This window comes from Egretta garzetta, unplaced genomic scaffold, assembly GCF_000687185.1.
Source record: "Egretta garzetta isolate BGI_Z169 unplaced genomic scaffold, ASM68718v1 scaffold135, whole genome shotgun sequence".
NCBI classification, from domain to species: Eukaryota; Metazoa; Chordata; class Aves; order Pelecaniformes; family Ardeidae; genus Egretta; species Egretta garzetta.
Window position 1 is genome coordinate 1,664,696 of NW_009259594.1, and position 20,296 is coordinate 1,684,991.

General features: G+C 43.4%; 1 protein-coding gene across 6 annotated transcripts in view; it reads right to left on the reverse strand.

The window, feature by feature from the left end:
- The window catches only part of ARMH3 (armadillo like helical domain containing 3), a 129,238-nt gene that overhangs the window by 63,951 nt on the left and 44,991 nt on the right, over positions 1-20,296 (reverse strand). For 5 of the 6 annotated variants that reach the window (XM_009638086.2, XM_035893661.1, XM_035893658.1 and 2 more), the window contains 3 exons: positions 9,148-9,230; positions 8,506-8,632; positions 5,753-5,828 (listed from right to left, as the gene is read on the reverse strand). In XM_009638086.2, coding sequence (XP_009636381.1) covers positions 5,753-5,828; positions 8,506-8,632; positions 9,148-9,230 — 286 coding nt within the window. Of the gene's footprint in view, positions 1-5,752; positions 5,829-8,218; positions 8,302-8,505; positions 8,633-9,147; positions 9,231-20,296 lie in introns of those variants that run through there. The other variant, XM_035893663.1, reaches the window with a different exon arrangement.

Sequence of the window (20,296 nt, forward strand, 5' to 3'; positions counted from 1 at the left end):
GATGAACTCGGAGTAACCAAGCTCCGCTATAACCACCGTGGTATTTCAGGAACTTTTCTGCTGTGCCAGAGTCCCTGCATAACAAGAAAAGCATGCAAGAAGAAACGCGTGGAATGACAAGAAGGGTCTCCTAACTTCGCTCCTTCAGTGAGGAGTGAAGTGATTACAGGTCACTAGAAAAGATCTGGAACCGCACCAGAATCCTCATCTAGAATCCACTTTCATTTTTTCAGCATCATAATTTTTTCAGGCTACCACCTGAAAACCAAGATGAACTAATTCTTCAAATAGCGTACGTGCATAAAGCTTGGAAGCATTCTTACAGCACTGTAGTAACAATTCGATCATTAATCTTGGCAAAATTATGTTAGGCTTTTAAAGTACCAATAAAATACATTTATCAGTTTCTCCTTCGGTTTTGTTGCCTTTTTAAATTAAAAAAGTAATTGTTGACTGTCCTGTATGAGCTTCTGAGCTGAGCTGAGCCAGGCTGATTAGCAGCGACAGCATGTCAGAGGTCATTACCATTAAACACAGCTCAGTGAACAAGTCAATGGAGTTGTTATTCCACCAGTGGTAGCCCTCACAAGCGGGTTTAAGAATCATAGGGAAGGAACTCCAGATCACTCCGGGCTAACCTGCATGGCTCAGCACCTGCCAGCCCCAGCCCAGCAGTCCTGCGCGGTCCATCAGTCCTGCACGGTCCGTCAGTCCCGCGGGATGTACGCAGCCAGTGCAGCGCTGCTGCTGGCAGCGACTGCCAAAATGGGTAACATCCCAGCACCCTTAGCCAACACTGGTGCTTCACCTCAGAAAAGTTGGAAATGAGCAAGTGTCTTCGGTTTTTTCAGCCTGGAAATTACGGCTTTAGATTAGCCCACTGTCAAAGGCAAGATGTTTGTGTGTGTGTTTTATATATATTTATATTGACAACATATACATATATATGAGTATATGCATGTGTGCAAATATGTATATGTATTTATATATACACAGATACGCATATATGGATACATACATTCATATATGTGCATATACATGTAATATACACAGATATCCATGTTTTATTTATATGCACATAGATTTTCTTGACCATTTCTTTTCATAAACAGGCTTTAAGCTTGCCCTCCCTTTTTCATTCTTTTACTCATATTGGCAAGAAACACATGTGTGTGTCCATTATGTCTGTACAGAGAGGGAGAGGGAAGGAGGGAAATGTGTGTGTATATAAGATATAAATATATATTTTTTTACACAGTCTCAGCTGACTGTAATCCATAGACCTCCACTCTATACAGAAGCACTTACCTATCAGCAGGTCCCCTTTCATGTATCCTGCATAAAAGCTACAGCCATCCATTACAACATGACTAGGTCAGCAGCATTTAGCTCTTCTCTCCCCATGAGCAGATGCTAAAAGGGAGCAATGCTGAAGATAGGACGTGGACTGCTTGCAGCCGCTCACTTTCTAACAAATACCTAAGCGTAGCCTCCTCCTCTGTCAAGGTTTTCAGTAAGTGCAGTTCTATGGAGTGCTGGTAATTTAACACGAGCTATAGCTTCAGAGCAGGGATGCCAGGTATCCTACGACAAACAAGCACAGCCCAATTTGGCTGCCTTTCACCTAAGTAAAATTGTAAATGTTCCTTCAGAGTGCTCCTGCCCAGTCTGGCAGCAAGCATAACCCTTTTATACACATCCATGAGATGCTTTAAGCACTCCTCCCAAATCCTCAATCTCTTTTTTACAACCCCAAAAGCAGCCTTGGGAGAAGGAGCACCTCCTGTACAAGGAAAGAATACCACGCAGGGTGGCTCATGTGGAACAAAAGGAGCTGCAAGATGGAAGAGTGAATGAAAGCACCCAAGCAAGGATTGCAGTGTATGCCACAATAGCACATAAAACACCTTTAAAAAAAAAATAAAAATCCTATCACCTAGCTCCACACTACAAGCTTACTCTCTGCCTGTTAAAAGTGTTTCAGTGAGAAAAATAAAATTACTTTTAAAATGATGATGGGACTGAATTTCAGACAATGGGGAAATTCAGTCTATTAATCATTGAGTTAATCTATTTATTCACCTTGAAAAAATCCTGATCAGGAGAAAGTCTATTAAAAGAATACAGGGATTCAGCTGCCACCTTCCTCACTGAGTAAGCAATCAGAAGATGCCCCTTTGAACCCTGCGTTAATAAAACTCTCATTAAATGCAAACCTGCACAATGTTATCTTAAAGAGGCTCATTAGCTTAAAAAAAATCACTTGTCTCAAAATGTGCTTATTTCCTCATAGGTGAGAAGGTGAGTTTTCAAACCACTAACTGCTGCAGCTTCTTATTTCAACCCCACCAGCACTGCAGCTATATCTTGCAGTCCATCATGTCTCAATTATTTATGTAAACCACAGAGACAAATCCACAGATAGAAGTTATAACCACTACTATGGGATAGGTCAGCAATAGGGATTGCTCGTTCCAGTACGGTATGTAAGATTTCAGCCAGATACAGCTATTATTATAACTCTGTCATCTTCAAATTTTCATTTTCTTTAGGTTGGACAGAAATGATGAATTGTCTGTAAAAAGGAGAGGTATGGAGAGAAGGCACGAATAGCCTCCTCGTCTCTCAATACTCAGAAAGAACATTCGGGACTGCTCTTTGCACTGGAGTAAGGACTAGAAAAATTAGATAATCAGCAGCAACAAAACCCAGTCAGACTGCCTAGTGGAGAACAGGGTCCAACTAAAAAGTGCAGTTCATACCATAATAGTATCCACAAAGTGGGATCTCTCTCTGCAAGCTGAGTTTAAACAAAACCATAGCAAAGATTCTCTAGGTATTACTCATCCTGGCTCTGTATTAAAGCAATTAATCAGATGACCTCGCCAACCCAGCACAGTGGGGTACAAGCAGGACTGTTTTGTGTCTCCCCAGCAGTTACTCCTGTAACACAAATGCATCGCACCCTTGAAAAGTTGTAAACAACTCACCACTCCTCTCCTGGCAGAAATACAAGTAAGATCGTACACGAGGATCTAAGACGCTTGCTAAAGCCCACCGCATGCATGCAGGCACAGATGTTTTTACATTTGTAATCTTTCCCACCAAAAGCCTTAGGATAAGGAAATGACAATATTTATTTTTAAACAGTTTTTGTAATGAGATGAAAATATAAATCAAAAGGTGACTTTGCGCTGCACTGTTACAGCAAAAAGCAAGTAATCATTGCTCATAAAAACTTTCCAGAATGATGGAACAAGCTGAGGGGAAAGTCCAGCGTGAGGAGGATTTCTCTAAACTCATTCCGTCTTGGCAAAGGCATCCAAATAAGAAACCGTACACCAAGACCACTCTAAGGGGAAACCAAAGGGGCACAAACAGGCAGCCCAGCAATGGGGAGCTAAGCCAGCTTCAAACCAGCACGTCCTTACCAACGCATAAGATAATCAAACCTCATGAAAATATTGTCATTCATTAACATACTGTGTTTCTCTAATAAAGCCATCAACCTGACAGAACTAAGGGGTTTATTCTCCTCAAGCGTCCCCTCTCCCTGTTTCCCATTGGTGACTTGGCGTGTGTGCACAGGGCTCCACTTGGCACTCCTGGTCCAACAGCAGAAGAAGACACGTGGTCCTAGTATTAAGGGTCTTCCTACAGACCTTGCTGCAGAAGTGAGACAGCCAACAGACCAGGACAGAATGGTCTTTCCCAACAGACTGCAGAAAGCTTCAGGCCCTGGAAGGCTTGAGGCATTCCTCAAAGAATTATCCTCTCATCCTTCTGCTGCATGATCTGCAACTTTCAAACACCTAAATTCAGTCTTCAGGCCAAAAAGGAGTATTACATTACCACAGGCCCTTCACTTTATCCCTTTTCCCTATACTGAGACAAGTCTTTTTAAACTTTAGAAAGTATCTTCTCTCAAAAAAGTCCTTGTCACCGCTTTGACAGTGTGATGTTTCAGTCACCTTCACAAAAGCACGGTACCTTTGGATTTCTTCACCTTCCAACAACTGGCTGCTCCAAAATCTATGCGGTTAAAGAACCTTTCAAATGTAATATTTATAGGACAAGAAAAAAACCAAACAAGTAGATGAAATACCCACCCCCTCACTTTTTTTTAAGAAACAGGAAATGGGCTAAGTCAGACAAACTTCTCCAAAGTCTAATCTCTTTCCAGGGCTTGAATCATCTCTAATGTAGACCTTGCCTAATTTCACTGAGTGAAAAGCCATGAAAGTCATTCACAAAAACTTCTAGAGCTAGTGAAAGACCACAGGACATTTCAACACACACGAGCAGCCTGGCGCAGCAGGGGAAAGCTACCGACAGCCTGACAGAGAAACACGTCAGAGGTTTCACGGCTCCCAGACAGCACCGTGCACTGAACGTGTCTGATAGAGGCTGCGCAGGGAAGGGTATCAGGGTGCCAGTTTTTTGGTGGTACCTTGTCTCAGCTGCATGCCGATCTTTACAGAAGCAGCTGTGAAGCCAACAGGAAATGAGCCAATGCAAAATCCTGGTTGCACAAACCAGAGGTGAGCACAAACCTGCTGCAACCACTTGCTTTTTTTAACCTTTTCCCAGTTTAGACTGCTGTCCCTGGGTATACAGAGCATTCCCAGGGCAGACGCTTTTTGTCACTTTAAATGACATTAATTTGCCAACAGCTATCTGTTCTGCTGCCTCAATCCGAATGCATTATCTGCCCACAAACATTCATTTATGTCCATTTACAAAAAAATAAAAATAAGGATAGTAGCAAAATAAATCTTCTGGAACCTTACGTGATGTTATTAAGCTTACAGACTTACTAAGGGAACCTTTAAGGTGGTTTACAGACACGTAAGATGTATATTGACTTGAAAGATACCCTTGGAGAGTCTGTCCTACACAATCTCTTTTTGTAGTGAGGAAAATGACAAGTGCAGTACTGAGCTACTTGGTGTTGCATAGACACCAAGCGTCTGGGGTGACCAGGGAAGTGATGGACAGATATTTTTTCAGTGTAAATACTCGTATCTTTTATGGCTTGTTTACAACCCAGAGGTAAGCAGTAAATTCTCTCTCTCAACATTCTTCCATTTTTCAATCAATCAGATCCATGAGCTTTTTGCCCAGTACCCAGCTTGGTCAGTACTTGCTGCTTCAGAAGCCAGGAAAAGAAAACTACTGCTCTCGTGAAGGAATACAGCACAAAAGCACCCCCAGATGTTCCTTAGCCTTACAAGTAGAACATAACTTCTGCCCTTGAACAGGAGGAAGAGGTTAAGAGAACACTGAAATGTCCTTAAAATAATCAGTTTTAAACACACACAAAAAGGTTGCAATGGTAAAAGAGGCCTCGAATCTGCTTATTACAGCTGGCTTATAGTAGCTTCATAGAATTGCAATAGAATCACGCAACAGAAATCCATTAGGTCCACAATTGCTCTGCCAGCACAGCACTGTTCCCGACTGTATAACTTCTCCCAAGAATGCTGTGACGATTAATTCATTACAGCTTGTGCCATGCTTTGAAAGCACTCAGTCTACAGAAGAGCCAAGAGAATTATTAGAAAGAGGACAATCAAACCCTGGTGATCCTCTCTTTATCCCAGTGGGCCCTGTTTAGAGCAGCAATTTAGCCCAACAAAGAGAATAAATTCAAAACCAAATTCAATACAACAAATGTGAAAGTGTCATGATAAAAATGCAGTTACGCAAGATGCAAGAATCTCTAAAATGGTTATTAACTTCTACTCCTTACCTAATATTGACTAATGCATGGGTCACCTTGCTTGCAGGCTCTTTCCATTGACCAGCATTGGTAGAAAGCCTTAGAACTGAAAGGAAAAAGCAGTTAACAGCACTAGCACAGAACAGGCAATTTTCTAACCCAAAATGTCAAAAAAAAAAAAAAAAAAAATCTGCTTTAGTGAGATGGCAGTCCAGGAACCACATAAAAATAAAGGTCATCTTTGAGACAATCTGTGATCCGGGGCAGAAGTTCCCTTCAAAGCCCATCTAAGAAACATAAGGAACATGGAAGAGGTGAGCAGAATGAGATAATGACTGGGAGACAGGAAGCAGAGGGGATAGAAGATTTCCCCCTGAAACAGGACAGCATCCCAGGTCTATGACACCATTTATTCTGCTATTCTCCTTCAGCTCCTATTTATTCAAGGTACCATCTGAGCTGGACTACATCCTGTGATTTAAACCCAACCCAGCAGTGATGGATTCTTTACCTGCCTGTTTATCTGGAATTGCAGAGAGGTATTACACACCAGCCTAGGGAAAAACACTCCCTGTAGGAATGAGGGCGTTGTTCTGTTGCACAGATGGTCTCTGACAGACTTGGGAGCAGATCTGAAAACATTCTGCGACAGGAAGAACTTCTAGGAAATCAAATTCTTTTCTGCTAGAGCACTCAAAATATTTATTTACGTCAGAATCTGTAGCGTTTCTATGGTGGCAGTTACCTGCACGTCTCTTGGGAAGTACCAAAATAATAACAGATCCTGTAGCACATTTTCGGATTAATTTTCATTACTGCCTGACTAGAAGGGAATTTTCTATGAATTTGTATATACAGTGTTTCCTGGAGAATAGCTTCCACAAGAAAGTTTCAACTCCAACTTAGAAGTGAAGGAACAGCATGTCACCAGAATTTAGGATCATCTAGTAACACAGATGCTACAGGTGAATCCATAAGCACAGTGGCTGCATACTCATGCTTATTATTGCACAAGAGAAGCTTTCAGTCCTCCAGATATGGATAAAGTTCAGATTCAGGACAAGAAAAATAAATACATAAAACCCAAGGCAACTAGATTCCACCTCCACTCCCAACGCAGAAAGTTTCAGCCACATTAACAGGAAAACTAAGGGATAAAGTAGCTTTCTCATCTGTGCTAACGAATGTCCCAGGGCTAAGGGACAGAAGGGTGACTGCAGTCCCAGTGAGATGGACTGACAAGCCAAGGGAAGCTGTCAGGACACCTGGTTAAACTGTGGCTTTGATCAACATCAGACAGTACTACCTTCTCACTTCCTAGCGCTACCATTGCATGTCACCTGCAGAAAAAAGATGCCAGCTCTGAGCAACATTATTTTGTCAAACAGTAGGTACTATACTTGAATATCTGAAGTAATATATTCAGAGAGAGTTTCCATTCAGGCATCTACAACATTAATTCAAAGGGGTTTGCTCCGAGTAGCAGGATGGAAAACATTCATGTGACAAACAAATTGTTTCAAGAGGCCAGACGTGCCTATTGCAGCCCAGCCAAGTGAGTATTTGAGTGCATTACTCTTCCATTCCACTTTCCTTCAGCTTCCACAGGGGACAGGTTTGAAAAATCACTGACTAGTAAAAGCACCTCATCTTACTAGCTGCAATTCGTGGGAGTAGGAAATGGGTTAGCAAAAAACCTTATGTGCTCAGAGGGGACAAAATGGCCAAGTGATCCCTTATACAATGGATGAAAACTGTGGGAAGTTTGTACAAAAGGGCGGTTCATTTTTGCTTGCAATTGTGGAGAGTATTCGGCTACTTTTATTTAGATGAGGATGGTTCTCTCCCATGTCAAAATAGCACTGTGGCCAACTGTCTCTCTCCCACTGCCCTTTAACTCCCTTTATATGCTTATATTAACCCCTGTTATTCACTGGGTGATCACGCTGAGAAGGGAGCAGGGGGCGAAGGGAGGAAACGTCCTTCTAGAACAAAGCAAACAAAGAACATGGCTACATTCTTTTCTTCACAGCTTCAAGCACGCAGGTACTACACCAGCGCTGCGGCAGCTACCCTTGGCTCCTGTGTATATGCTGGCTGATTATGCCTCCATGCATTCCTTGCTCTCCTTTGTTCCTCTTCCCTGCCGGGTGTCACTCGGTGGCATTCCAGCATGCCTCTCTCTCTTTGAAGGTTGGCAGCTTCTCCCTGTTTTGCCAGTAGGCACATTCTTCAGTCCAGCGATTCGCTTGTCATTGCAAGCAGGTTTCTGAGGGCTGTTTTCTTGGTTTGTTTTGGCAATGAGTGCAGTGGATGTCATTTGTCTAGCACAGCAAGCTTCTTGTTCTAAGTTTCTCAAATTCTTTTCCAAATTCTTGTCTGCACTGAGCTGTTCCTCTGTGCTGGCTGGTTCTGCAGCACGTACCTGTGCTCTGACTTGAAACTGTCAAATGTGATACGTGCAAACCACACGAAGATGCATGAAATACAACGTACCTAGTTGTGCTAACAAATTTATATTTCCAACCACAGTCAGTGGCTGCTAGAGAGGCAATGGGTCTGTTCCTCTTTTTTTCTGACTAAAAAAAAATAAAATGTATCCCTTTAACAAATTTATCCCTCTCTCAATTAATCTACCAAACGTGTCCTAGTACACAAAACACCTCTGCTCACCAAGACACACAGCAGCAGCAGGTAGACAGAAACCACCTGACACAAACATCCCTCTGCCACCACCCTCACTTCTAGTCAACAGTATTCCTGACCAGTCAAGGGGTACTCACCCATAGAATAAAGGTTGTCAAAATTCTGATGCATCCGAATGATTTCATAATACAGCTCATCATAGCTGCTGGGAGTGGGGAGGAAGGTGTCTCCGTAAGTGATGAACATGTTGAACAAGTTCACAACCTACAGAAGGAAGTGAAAAGAAGTTACAACAGGATTATTTACACAAAATCTACTCTGCAACAGAAACAATACAAACTACAATCAAAACCTTCAAAGAACTCTCAGTTGCATTACACAATATTACGTTACTTCATTGCTTTATCTATTATTTTCCTTATAGTACAGAAGAGACAGACAAGAAGCCTAAATACCATCGTATTTGAGGCCAGGAAAACAGATTTCTATTATTTTGTATACGAAGGTCCACAGAACAAGAATCTGGGCATTACTGAATGTGGAAAATTAAACTAAGCCTTTCCTCACATAGACTGGTTTATTTCAATGAGCAGACCCTACAAGTGAGTCCAAGCACTGCCCTTTCCAAACATCTCGCAAAACCAACCACAATGATATACCTCAGTTTTGTGGACTTGTTCTGGCACCTCCTTACTAGGCCGGAAATCCCAGATTCTTTCCTAAGATTTATTCAAGATTAAGTTGTTTAAAATAAGAGGATTTGCTATGTCTGTACTCACCATAAGAGCAAGGGTGAAGATGTTGTGCTTGGCCAGCAACACAGTCTCATTAGACATGAGGAACTTCAACAAGTTGATCAAAGCTAGGAGAAAATAGTATGTATTTTTTAAATAAAATTAAAAGCAAAGACATTATCAACAACTCACGCGAGTACAGATGCATTAGTATAAACTAACCTAAATGCCAGCTGCTCACCTCTCAGAAATATATCAATTTACATGTGGGTTGTTTGGTTTTTTCTTTTTTTGCGGCTAAAATACTGCGCTGGACAGGTAAGTGACAGCTATTTTACTGCCCCACATTTACTCTCCTTCACTGACTTCCCAATCAAACCTGCTCAAGCTAAGTCTCTTGTTAGTTTAGTCAATTCACAGGAGATTTTTTCATCTGCCAGATCCTGACATGAGCCTTGGGGTTGGAGAATCCCACTGTCTTCATTTTCGCTTCATACATCACCAACATGATGTATATGTAGTCAGCCCCAAACTGTCATTCTTGTTGATACACGCAGTTAAAAAAAACAGTAGCAAAAAAATAACAAAAAAAACCACGGCATAGTTTTTCTGTAGCTCTGTGTCAATGCTGCTGCAATGGCACAAGGAAGGATATAGCACTTTATTGTGTCAGTTATGCAGGGCTGTGCAGTAAGGACTACAGATCTGGTTCACGCTTGTCTTAAGAAAACAACAAAAGCTCCTGCTGTACCCACCCCAAATCAGTTAGCGATAGTGGGAATTAACAAAAAGGTTGGCTAAAAGAGCTTTAATCAAACAGACTTTACAATAAACAACTGTATTCCATACACTTGAATAAAATGAAATGTTCTTTATCTTGTTGTTTCTAGTTCTTGAAAATTAGAAAAAAAATAAAGCTGTTTTCTTCTGCATTATAGCTGCTCAGGGCTGAAAGCTGATGCCTGCCTAGAACAGACCCATAATGTATTCTCTCTGCTCTGAAGTCAGCAATTTCAAGACTTAAAACATCTGAATTAGATGGCCTGCAAAGTCAAGCTGGAAATGTTATACACATTTTTTAAAAAGGTTTTTAATTACCTACTAATTGGTAACAGCATCTAACAGAGTAAAGCCAGGCTTACTCTGATTTGTTGTGGGTTCACGCAGAATTTATTAATCTGTTCTTCCCCCTGTTACATGCTACCCAGTAACCTGCAAGAAAACTAACTCTAGTTGGGGAGAACCCCATAGCAGATATAGAGCAGACCATTCACCTCAGCTCAAAGGTACAGGCTATGAAATAAGAGTAGATAAAACACAGGGAACAGGAATGAGGTAAGGGCAAAATTTAGATACCCTCCCCCTCTTCAGGATTACAGAGTATTCAGCAAAAGTAAAACCAAAAAACCTACAGTAAAAAGCCAGATGTGGAGAGACTGGTAAGATTTGGAATTAAACAAAATTCTGGTTTTTTCTGGAATTAAAGAAGATTCTGAATACATCCCTGCAACTACTAGAAGTTCATTGGGAGGGTCAAAAGTGTCTATATGCCCCCCAAAAGGGAAGCCTACAGTCCTAGTGAGGGTATTTGTTCATCACAGACAGAAGCTACTTCAGTTTCACCTATGAGCTGGAGGCTGGATGCTGAACTGCAAACCAGAACAAAGGAAGTTCTCTGCAAACTCCAGACGGCAAGGGATTTCTCTTGCAGAGCTATTCCAGGATTTAACGATGGGCAGCAGCACCTCTCCCTTCCATGGCGGCAGTCCACCTCACGAAGCATGTAGACTAATACCTTTCCAATCCAGCCACAGAACTCCCCAGACCATCATCACCTCGTCATCCAACTCTAACGCCTGGGACCAAAAGTGGAGCCTGGATTCCACAATAATTCAGTGCTGAAAACAATCCTGTCAGATATTTTTCTGTAAAACAGCCGTTTCAAAACAAAGAAGTAGCAGGTACAGATGGGCTCTCCACCTGAGCCGATATCCAGCTAAAAACAGGTTTCCAAGGTAACCGAGCCTCCACAGCAAAAAAGTAGGCTCTCCCGCAGTCAGTGCCTTGGACTCTCCCGCAGTCAGTGCCTCGGAGTGAAGGCAGCTGCCCTGCACCGCTGTCACAGCAGCTTACAGGCCACCTCTCTATTTAGCATATAGAAGCATGGTTTTACGTCTTTCCCAGCCACACAAGCCCACGTAGCCATGTCTCGTGGCCTGGCGCTGCTGTTCAACTACCAGCACTTGGGGCTTCTGAAAGCAGAGTAGCAGAGCTCTGGATGTTCTGTAACGAGTGGTACGAAGCCTCTTGTTCATCCCATCGCCTCTTGCTCTCCCACCAGAACCCTGCTGAAAGGCCTTTGGCAGAGGCTGGTCACACAGTGCGACGAGAAGCCACTGAACATCCAAACATAGTGAACATGAAGGCTGCCTGTGGTGGGCAAACCCTATTTTTTAAAGAACAAGTGTAATCTAGAGCACAAGCTCTCACCGACTGACAGGAGCGAGTACCCTACAACTGCCCACCGCAGTATTTCCCAGACACCTCCTTGAAGCACTTGCACTGCTGTATATTGGTGACAACACTTGAAGGAGAGCTGTTGCTCTGTTCCACCCCACCAACAGCTCCTACCTTTGTTCCAGCTGGTGTGACGAATTTGCTCACGTTTAATTTTCCTGTTCCAGTTTGAAGGAAGGCCAGAGATTACCGCTCCTTGAAATCAATCTTTACACCTGAATCGCACTGCATCATAGCCCACTCACAGCCGATCCGTGCTGTTCCCTCCCTAAGAACTAGGAAGGAGAGGGACATGCTTCACATGAAGAAACTCTCTGCTGGGCTCAGAGCTGGTCAGGAGTCAGAATCCACCAGGTTCGCAGTCACCGTGTGCACTGCACAGACAAATTTATCCGACTGTCTGGAAACCACACATTCCTAAAAAAGTTGCAGCGCTCAAAGAGCAACCGATCTTTTTCCACACCAGCACGTTCTGCACCAGCCTCTGCTCAGGCAGCTCTAAGGAACAGGAATGCTGTGGAAAACAAGCCCTTAAATCCATAGCTACCTGTGCCTCTGGAGTTTGCTTATAAGGCAGACCCCACACTGCAAATGAGGACAGCTATGCCCTGGAGTTTTAGATCCAGCTTCCTATGCCCAGTGCCCTTCAGTGACAATTACACACACAAACTAAACCCTCAGAGCAAAGGTCCAACTGGCTGAACGCCCCTCCGCCCTGGCTCCATCGCGGCACTGCTGCTGCTGCTCCTGAGCAGCCTGAAGCCAAACCAGACGTGTCACTTCTTCCTTGCTGCAACCCACATTTCTCCTCTCACAGCCCATCTGCAGGCTGCCCTCTCACGCTAGCCAGGAAATTATCCATGCTTGTTCCCAACGGAGGAGCCACTCAGTCTCTCAGCCGCGCAGGCAAACAGAACCATGGCCCTTGCTTGGGCTCAGCCACATTATCCCAATTTACGCTCCAAGATCTAACAGTGATGGATGGTTTCAGCATGAGACTTATTTCAACATTAACTGGAAAGCAGCACCATTTTTGCAATAGCCTCTAGAGCCTTTTTTTCTGAAGATACCTGTCTTTGGCGTCCCTTGCCAGGACACAATACACCCGCTGTGGTAAGCCTCAAAACATCCGTAATTTCACAGTGCAATAGGGCCACTGGAACTCCTCTAGCAACAAAAGCAGGAGGCTGTAACTAAACTAAACTAGCAGCCGTCAGTAGCAGGAGGCTGTAACTAAACTAAACTAGCAGCCGTCAGTATTTGCATGCAAGCTCCTCATTCAGTGACCTGAGCTGAGCACACTTGGCTAAGCTTCTCAAATCAACAAGAGGAGAAGGCGGCCTTGAACACCTACGTTTACAGCCTCAAAACCAAGTAGAAAAGCATGTGGAGTGGACACTTAAATTGGACGTGAGGCCGTATGATCAGCTGCGTATGAAAGTGCTGTAAAGCATCCGGATTGGTTTTTAGGCAATTTTCTCTCCCAGGGATTATTACAGGCGAAGGATGAAAAGTGACATCAGCAGCTTTTACAGATACCCTCCCTGCTTTTTAAACTGAAATGACTGCAGTGAATGAGGTTCTTAGCTCTGCCAGCTGCTTTTGAGGACGGCCCCTTTCCCTTATCAGCTCCCGTGGCCTGCCTGCCTGTTGAGGAGCAGCAGTACTCCTGCTCAGCTATTTGCTGCCCTTCCTCGAGCCGATCCTCTGCAAGGAGGCTGTGGGCAGCCAGCATCTCCTCCTCTCTTCTACCAGGACGGAGATAATTCCTGTTCTGGACAGATGCTCCTCACTCCCTCCTTCCCCTACTCCTCCTCCCATAGCAGACTCACTTTCTCTCCCTGTAAGCCTCGTTTCAAAGAGAAGTAAATTCAGCCTCAGCACATTTGGGATTCACACAAAGTTTTTGTTCTATTTAGCGTCTCTGTGTTCACTGCCTGGATCACGTGCAATGCAACAGGAGTGTGCGGGTAGGTTAAGCAGAGAAAAGCGAAAAAAAGGAGAAGTAGTACCGTCCCTTGGGCAAGTCGGAATGTAGCACAGACTCTGCCAAGAGCATCAGAAGACTCTGATGTGTTATTGCACAACAGAGGAGAAGAGAACAGCCCTGAGACACACATCAGTGAGAGCCTGGATGGGTTGAGCACAGTATGGAGGCCTCTGTCACTGCATCTGCTGCGCTCACAGGTCAAAAATCTTCTAATGGTGCGTATAACGGCCCTCGACAAAGGAGCAAGGGAGAAGAAGAGATGCGAGGGCTCCCTGGAAGCTGCAGTGTAACATCAACTAACAGGATCCTGTACTCTATGGAAATCCTCCCATTTTCTACCCTCCGACTCTCAGGGCGCACGGGGAAAAACAGCGATTTTCCCATTCCCTCTGGAAGTTACCATTGTACCGACACTGTATCACAGAATCATAGAACGTTTGGGGCTGGAAGGGACCTTCAGCGGTCATTCGTATTCAGTGTCCTGCTTGCAGTGCTTCGACTCACAACCCCTTCGGATGATCCCCACCCACACAGCACTACAGGGCGGCTGATAACAATGTCCTTGCTGCGGAGAAACCCTCTGCCTCCGGGTGCTTCAGCAGCACAGTAACCATCCCAGACACTTTACAGCCAGCCTGTTTAGATACGTGTGCTCTCAAGGCAAGGTCCATACCAGTCATGGTGAGCCAGATCTGGTAAGGATTAGTGCACTTAGACTGGATCTGAGAAGAAACTGGATTATATTCCTTAGGAAGCAGCACTTTGTGCGCTTCCAATTCCTCTTTCTGTACTCCAATTCCTCCAACATAAAACAGAAACCAGCACCATTCTGTCTGAAACAGCACTGGAAGCATAAATAGAGCAGTGAGAACAGCTCTGACTGTACCTGGTCAGACCAGTGGCACAGCTACGCTCAGTATTCTGTCTCAAACGCCTGTTGAAAAGTAACAGGCCAACCAATGCCTTCTCATGATGGTCTTCCAGATTCCAAAATTCAGCATGATCCCCTCACATGAGGGAAACTACAGCAGAGAGTATGGAAACAACAGACTCACACAACACAACACTACCATAACCACGGACCAGTCCGCTCTCCTGTTCCAGACTGGAAGTCACAAGGGCTAAACTAGGATAACCATATAGCCCACAGTGCGGTTCTGAGGAGGGGGAGAGACCCTGGAACAGAGTAATCACTCTGTAATAATGCTATACCTGAAAAGAAATTCAGAAGTAGGGAAGCAAAAGGCTGAAATACGAGATACTGAGATGACCTGAGCGTGAAGAGGGTGCAGATCTGGCCACGTTCAGCATGGGCACATGCTCAGCAGAACAGTGATCAAAACAAACTCAGCAGGAGATGAATATCTACAGATAGGGTTTGACAGAAAAGAACCAACAGAGGTAGTTTCCAGATAAAGCAGTAGAAATAAAAAGCATGTCCGAGAAATAGCTACATTGCTATTACAAACTAATGCACCAGAACCCCCCGAGGCACAAACTATCCCAGCATCCTTGGACAAGTGAACCAATTACTCAGGGACAGCATTTGCAGCTTCCCGTCAATCAGCCAAAGCGCTAGAAAACAAGACTGTTGCACCATTGCTGCAGTCCCCTCTCAGGGGAGCAGGGGAAGCAATAAAAGCTCTGTCAACATCACCATTCAACATGCTTCAGCTCCTTCCCTCTGCTCCAATAAGGAGGGAGCACCCCGCTCATGGCCATAACGATTCCCTTGGCTGGACGGCTCCTCTAACCGCTGCCTCTCTGCTTGCTGCCACAGGCACTGCCAAATTCCTGCTCCCGGCCACCAAAGCTCCGTGGCAGACAGCAGCCGGCTACTGGCAGGCTCCCCATCACCAGCGTCTCAGCACTCTACAGCTGTTCCCTCTTCTCCCCATGACTCTCAGGGTGTAAGCATAAAAGCAGCCCGTATTCTTAATGAGAAACAACAGCTTGCCAGAGGACTGGAGCACGCGCTGGCATAACCCATCGCTCCCAGGATCAGTCGAGTAGGCCACTTCACTTCCAATCCTTTACTTTCTTTATATAGTCCCCATCCCTGGTACTTACTGTTCCCACCTAACCGCAGCCAACGGTGTGAAAATTGCAAGCTTAATGGAAATGCTGATTGCTGATGCCAGAGCAATGCTGCGTGATAGCAATCCAGCAAGCAGTAAGAAAGAAACAAGATTTTCCAGCCTCAGCGAAAGCTCAGATGAACAATATGCTTTTCTCTTAAAAATAAAAAAGCACACACCCACAAGCTTGATTCCCCTTTAGAGGAAAGGGAAATATTGAGCTTAGTTCTGTTCTGTCTGACAGGGCAGGTTCACACTGTTAATTATATCATAGTCTTGGGAGTTAAGGTTGCAGATTTTTGCATGGGGTTTTAAAACAGAAAAGGAGGAGCATCGGGAGACAGAGCAGAAATATTGTGTGAGAACATGGAAAGACAGCAAAGTAAGGGAGCCACAAGTGCTACTCCTTGAAAACAAAAAGGGGACAGGGATAAATCACTGCATTCTGAATGCTGCAACCACTCCGTACGGACAAAGAAATGGCTGTGAACAGCTCTGGCTGTAACGCTTCCGTCAGCAATGGGACCGTTTCCCAGGAGAAATTATCACACTGTCTCCACTAGGTCACCGCGATCTGCAAACTGTTAGGGATTCACAGTCAAGTTCTCCAGTGTTAGCTAGCTTTATTTAAAAAGTAATTTGCAGGACAGAGCAACATATCTGGATGAGACCTGCCAGGCTGAGGGAGGATGACCAAAAGGTTATTAGACTTTTGTCCACTTAAATGACAAAATTCCCTTTGTGCTCATCTGAGCAAGGCTCTGTTGATGAAGAATTCCCATCCTGATCTTACCAGGTGATCAATAGCAGCCACAAATCTTGTATTATTCTTTTTCTCTCCATCAGCAACCGGGGCCAAACTCTTTATCATAATTTTGAAAATATGTTAAAATAAAGTGAAGGTAACTAGAATTAAGTAACAAAACACTAAAAAGGATTTCAGTAAAAGCAGATACTTCCTAAAAATGCCCCACGCAGGGAACTTAGAACATCCTCTTTTATAAGAAAGCCATTGAGTTTTTGCATTTCTTAAGCTATCTTCTAAAGAAGTACATTTCACCAAATGGCTGTGCTCTTACCACAGAAGTGTTTTAGCTTTGGTTGAAGGAGGTGACGTGGAAAGGTTAACGTGAAATTGGACCACCAATTGAGAATGGCAGCAGAAGACTACAAACAGATGTTTGCAGTCTTCCTTCTGAACTTCACATGCCTTCTGCCTGTACGTGAGCTTTGTAAGACGGGACTGGGGTTTTCTTCTGAGCAATGTGGAGTGCTACCAGAAGTGCAAATTAAATAAATAAATTAATATCAACCCACAACACACATCACAACTACAAATGAAATTTATTTTATAAAACTTTCAATAAAAATTTCAATTATTTCCTAAATTCACTGAAATAGCTAACAGGACTAACAGTTGCACTCCTGTACCAAGCTGGTGCCAACACAGTACCAGGTATGCAACCAAGCACCTATGAGTAAAGAAAACAGGCAGCTCTAAGGGCTGCCAACTCCCACTACCTATTCCACAGCACATAACAGTTCCAGACTTTAGTTTGTGTGAGAAACTGTATTCTTCCCAACAGATTTTCAGAACCACTCCACCTCCTCAGCAATTCCACTAGAGTCAACAAGTACAAGTGCTTGTAAACCTGTTTGTCTTCCTATTAAACAGCTGGCCAATATTATATATTTTCTTTCAATTTCAAAGATAAGCAACAGAGATAAAGCTTGCCGATCACCTATCTACACATAAAGGTGAAGTAAGTTGCCATAGACAAAGACATTGCATAAAATGCAAGTTAATCACAGTTTTAATACTGATTTACTGAGCCATTTAGAAATAAGCACTAATTCCAATACTTCAACTTAATGACCCAGTTTGTTGGAATACTAAAGGACCTCACTGGTTTTTGCAATCCTAGAGCTAAGCATCTTGCCCTCAGGGTGCTAATATGAGACCTGTGAAGGCCTGTCCATATAATTCTTGACTAAGAAGTCATAAGCACAGCTGAAATGGTCAAAACATCATTCTGAGATGAAAACATCCTTTCCTCTTTTGAGCATACAACACATTAAGAAGCATCGGAAAAAAAAAAAAAAAACCCAGGATACACACCAACAAGGCCTGTCCATATAATTCTTGACTAAGAAGTCATAAGCACAGCTGAAATGGTCAAAACATCATTCTGAGATGAAAACATCCTTTCCTCTTTTGAGCATACAACACATTAAGAAGCATCGGAAAAAAAAAAAAATACCCAGGATACACACCTACGCTAGACACTAGCTCTCATTCCTCATTTTCCCACACCGAAGAATGGTCCTGGGAAGGCATTCAAATAGGAGAACAGGAAAATATCCCATCCCTGAGAGTTAAAAATGTTGAATAGTTGAAATAGATTTCCAATCATGCAATGATTTCCGAGCCAAAGTTTCTATTCGGTAACACCTCCTAGCCTCCCTAACCCTCTAACCCCAGATGTCATCCTACCTAGTCCCTCCTATACCCAGGGCCTCCTATTCCTCCTGAGACACTATCATCTCCAATTCATCTTAGGCTCTCCACCCCCCCATGCTGAGAACCCCTCTGGCTCCAAAGACCCAGCCACCCCATCCGCTCAGAGCTCCCCATTGCAGCTGCCCAGCAGCTCACCCTTTAACTAGCCTGGACACTGTTCTTGCCTCTTCCTCCCTCCATTCCTGATGCCTCCACTGAACTACCACGGGAACTGCAGAGGAAGCCCATCCTTCCCACTCTTCCAGCCTCATTCCTCAGTGAGGTGGCTCTCTTTAAAAAGCCAGCATCACCTTGTACTCAAATGACTCATGAGACCCCAAATCTCCAGCACGGCGTACGGCACATGGCTGGGAGCTCTCAGGCAGGTGGAGATTCCAATGTGCAGCTTTGAAAAGTTGGACCAACCTCCCACTATCAAAAGGCATGGAGAAATGAGCGGGTAAGCACCAGGTAAAACACGCATTAGGTAGAGTATGTTAACCTACAAAAGTGTTACAACTCAAGCATTTGTTCTATAGTTCTCTTTACAGTTTACAAGCAGCGCAGTGAAGTCAGAAAGCATTTCTGCTGGAAGGTTATTTGAAAGGTCAAGCCTCACATAAGGACTTCTTTTTCTTCCCAAAACAGCAAGTTCAAGTAGAACTCTTTAACAGAGACAAATAGACCTCATTGTATTCACCATAGATTTACACTTACCACAGAAGCTCCTGTTCCTTCTACCCTATCCCTGCATATGACCTTTATTAGTTACCTTTGAAGATATGGCGCTGAAGAGACCATTCTCTTATGCTTGCAACATCCTTCACAGCTTAAAGATATTTCTTTGTTACTGTATTACAGAATTCACTGTACAGAAATTACCACAGCAGCCTTATCTGTACCATCAGCTGGACCACGACTGCTTCCTCTGAACTCTTACGACTTCAGAGGCATGCAGAAGACAGCGCTCTTGGATCCTAAACCTTGGTAGCATTTTATAAAGCCACATAAGACATTCTGTGAGTCTGTAAGAAGGTCAAATTTTAGGTCTGTAATTAATTTCCCTAAAATCTTTAAGTCATTTGCTAACTGGCCAAGCAGCTCTACAGTCTTTCAAACTCTCACGGCACCTAGTGATCAGACATTTTACCAGTGAACTAGACTGTCTGGTATACCAGTATATGAATCCTGCCTCCACAAGAGCTGCAAGAAGACAAGCTTCCCTTGCCAGGTAGTTGCTGCAGAATGTAACGGTGACAGCGGGATTAGAGATGAAGGGGAGACGCAACATCACCTGATTTTCAATCTGTTCAGCAACACAAATCAGAGGGCTGAAGCAGACCTGATCCACAGCTGGAGAAACAGAAATGCCATACAAATACTAATAGTACAAATACTATCAGTAATCAATATTTCAGCCACAGAAATAACAAAGCAAAGCACAAGTGACTAAACAATACCACCTTAAATATGCATTCTATAAGGGCAAGTGCATTATACATACTGCAAGTGGGGTTTTTTCTCCCCCCAAAACCATTGCTTCTTTATTTTAAAATGTTCCACAGAGGAACCTTTCACCTCTTTAGTATTCACCCAAAAAGATTTTGAAAGCAATATTATCCTCATGTTATAATCACAGAAACTGACAAAAAGATCCAAGGAGTCTAAAAAAGGAAAAAAGTATATTTTGTCCAGTAGCATCACAAAAGTCTGCTTGGATAGTCCTAAAATAAAAATGGAGAAAAACTAACTTCTTGATAGTGCAACACATTTGAAGCACCTTCATTTTAACAGTGCATTCAGCATCTGTCAAATTAACTAAGCTACAAGATAAAAAACTGTAGCCCTTACTTTACAATAATTTGGAAACTGATCTTCAACGCTTACTAATGGCAAAGCTCATTTTTAATCCTACTTTGCACTCAGTTGCCCTAATAAATAGCTATTTCACCATTATTCATTATTATATTTAAGATTTTTTTATTATCTACTCTTGCTATTACAAGTCTATATTAGAACTACTTTGCTGTTTCTTTAAACATGGCTTTTGCTTAAAGCAAACCATAGCAACTGCAAAGAAGTTACCTGCACCCCCTAAGCTCAGAGTGA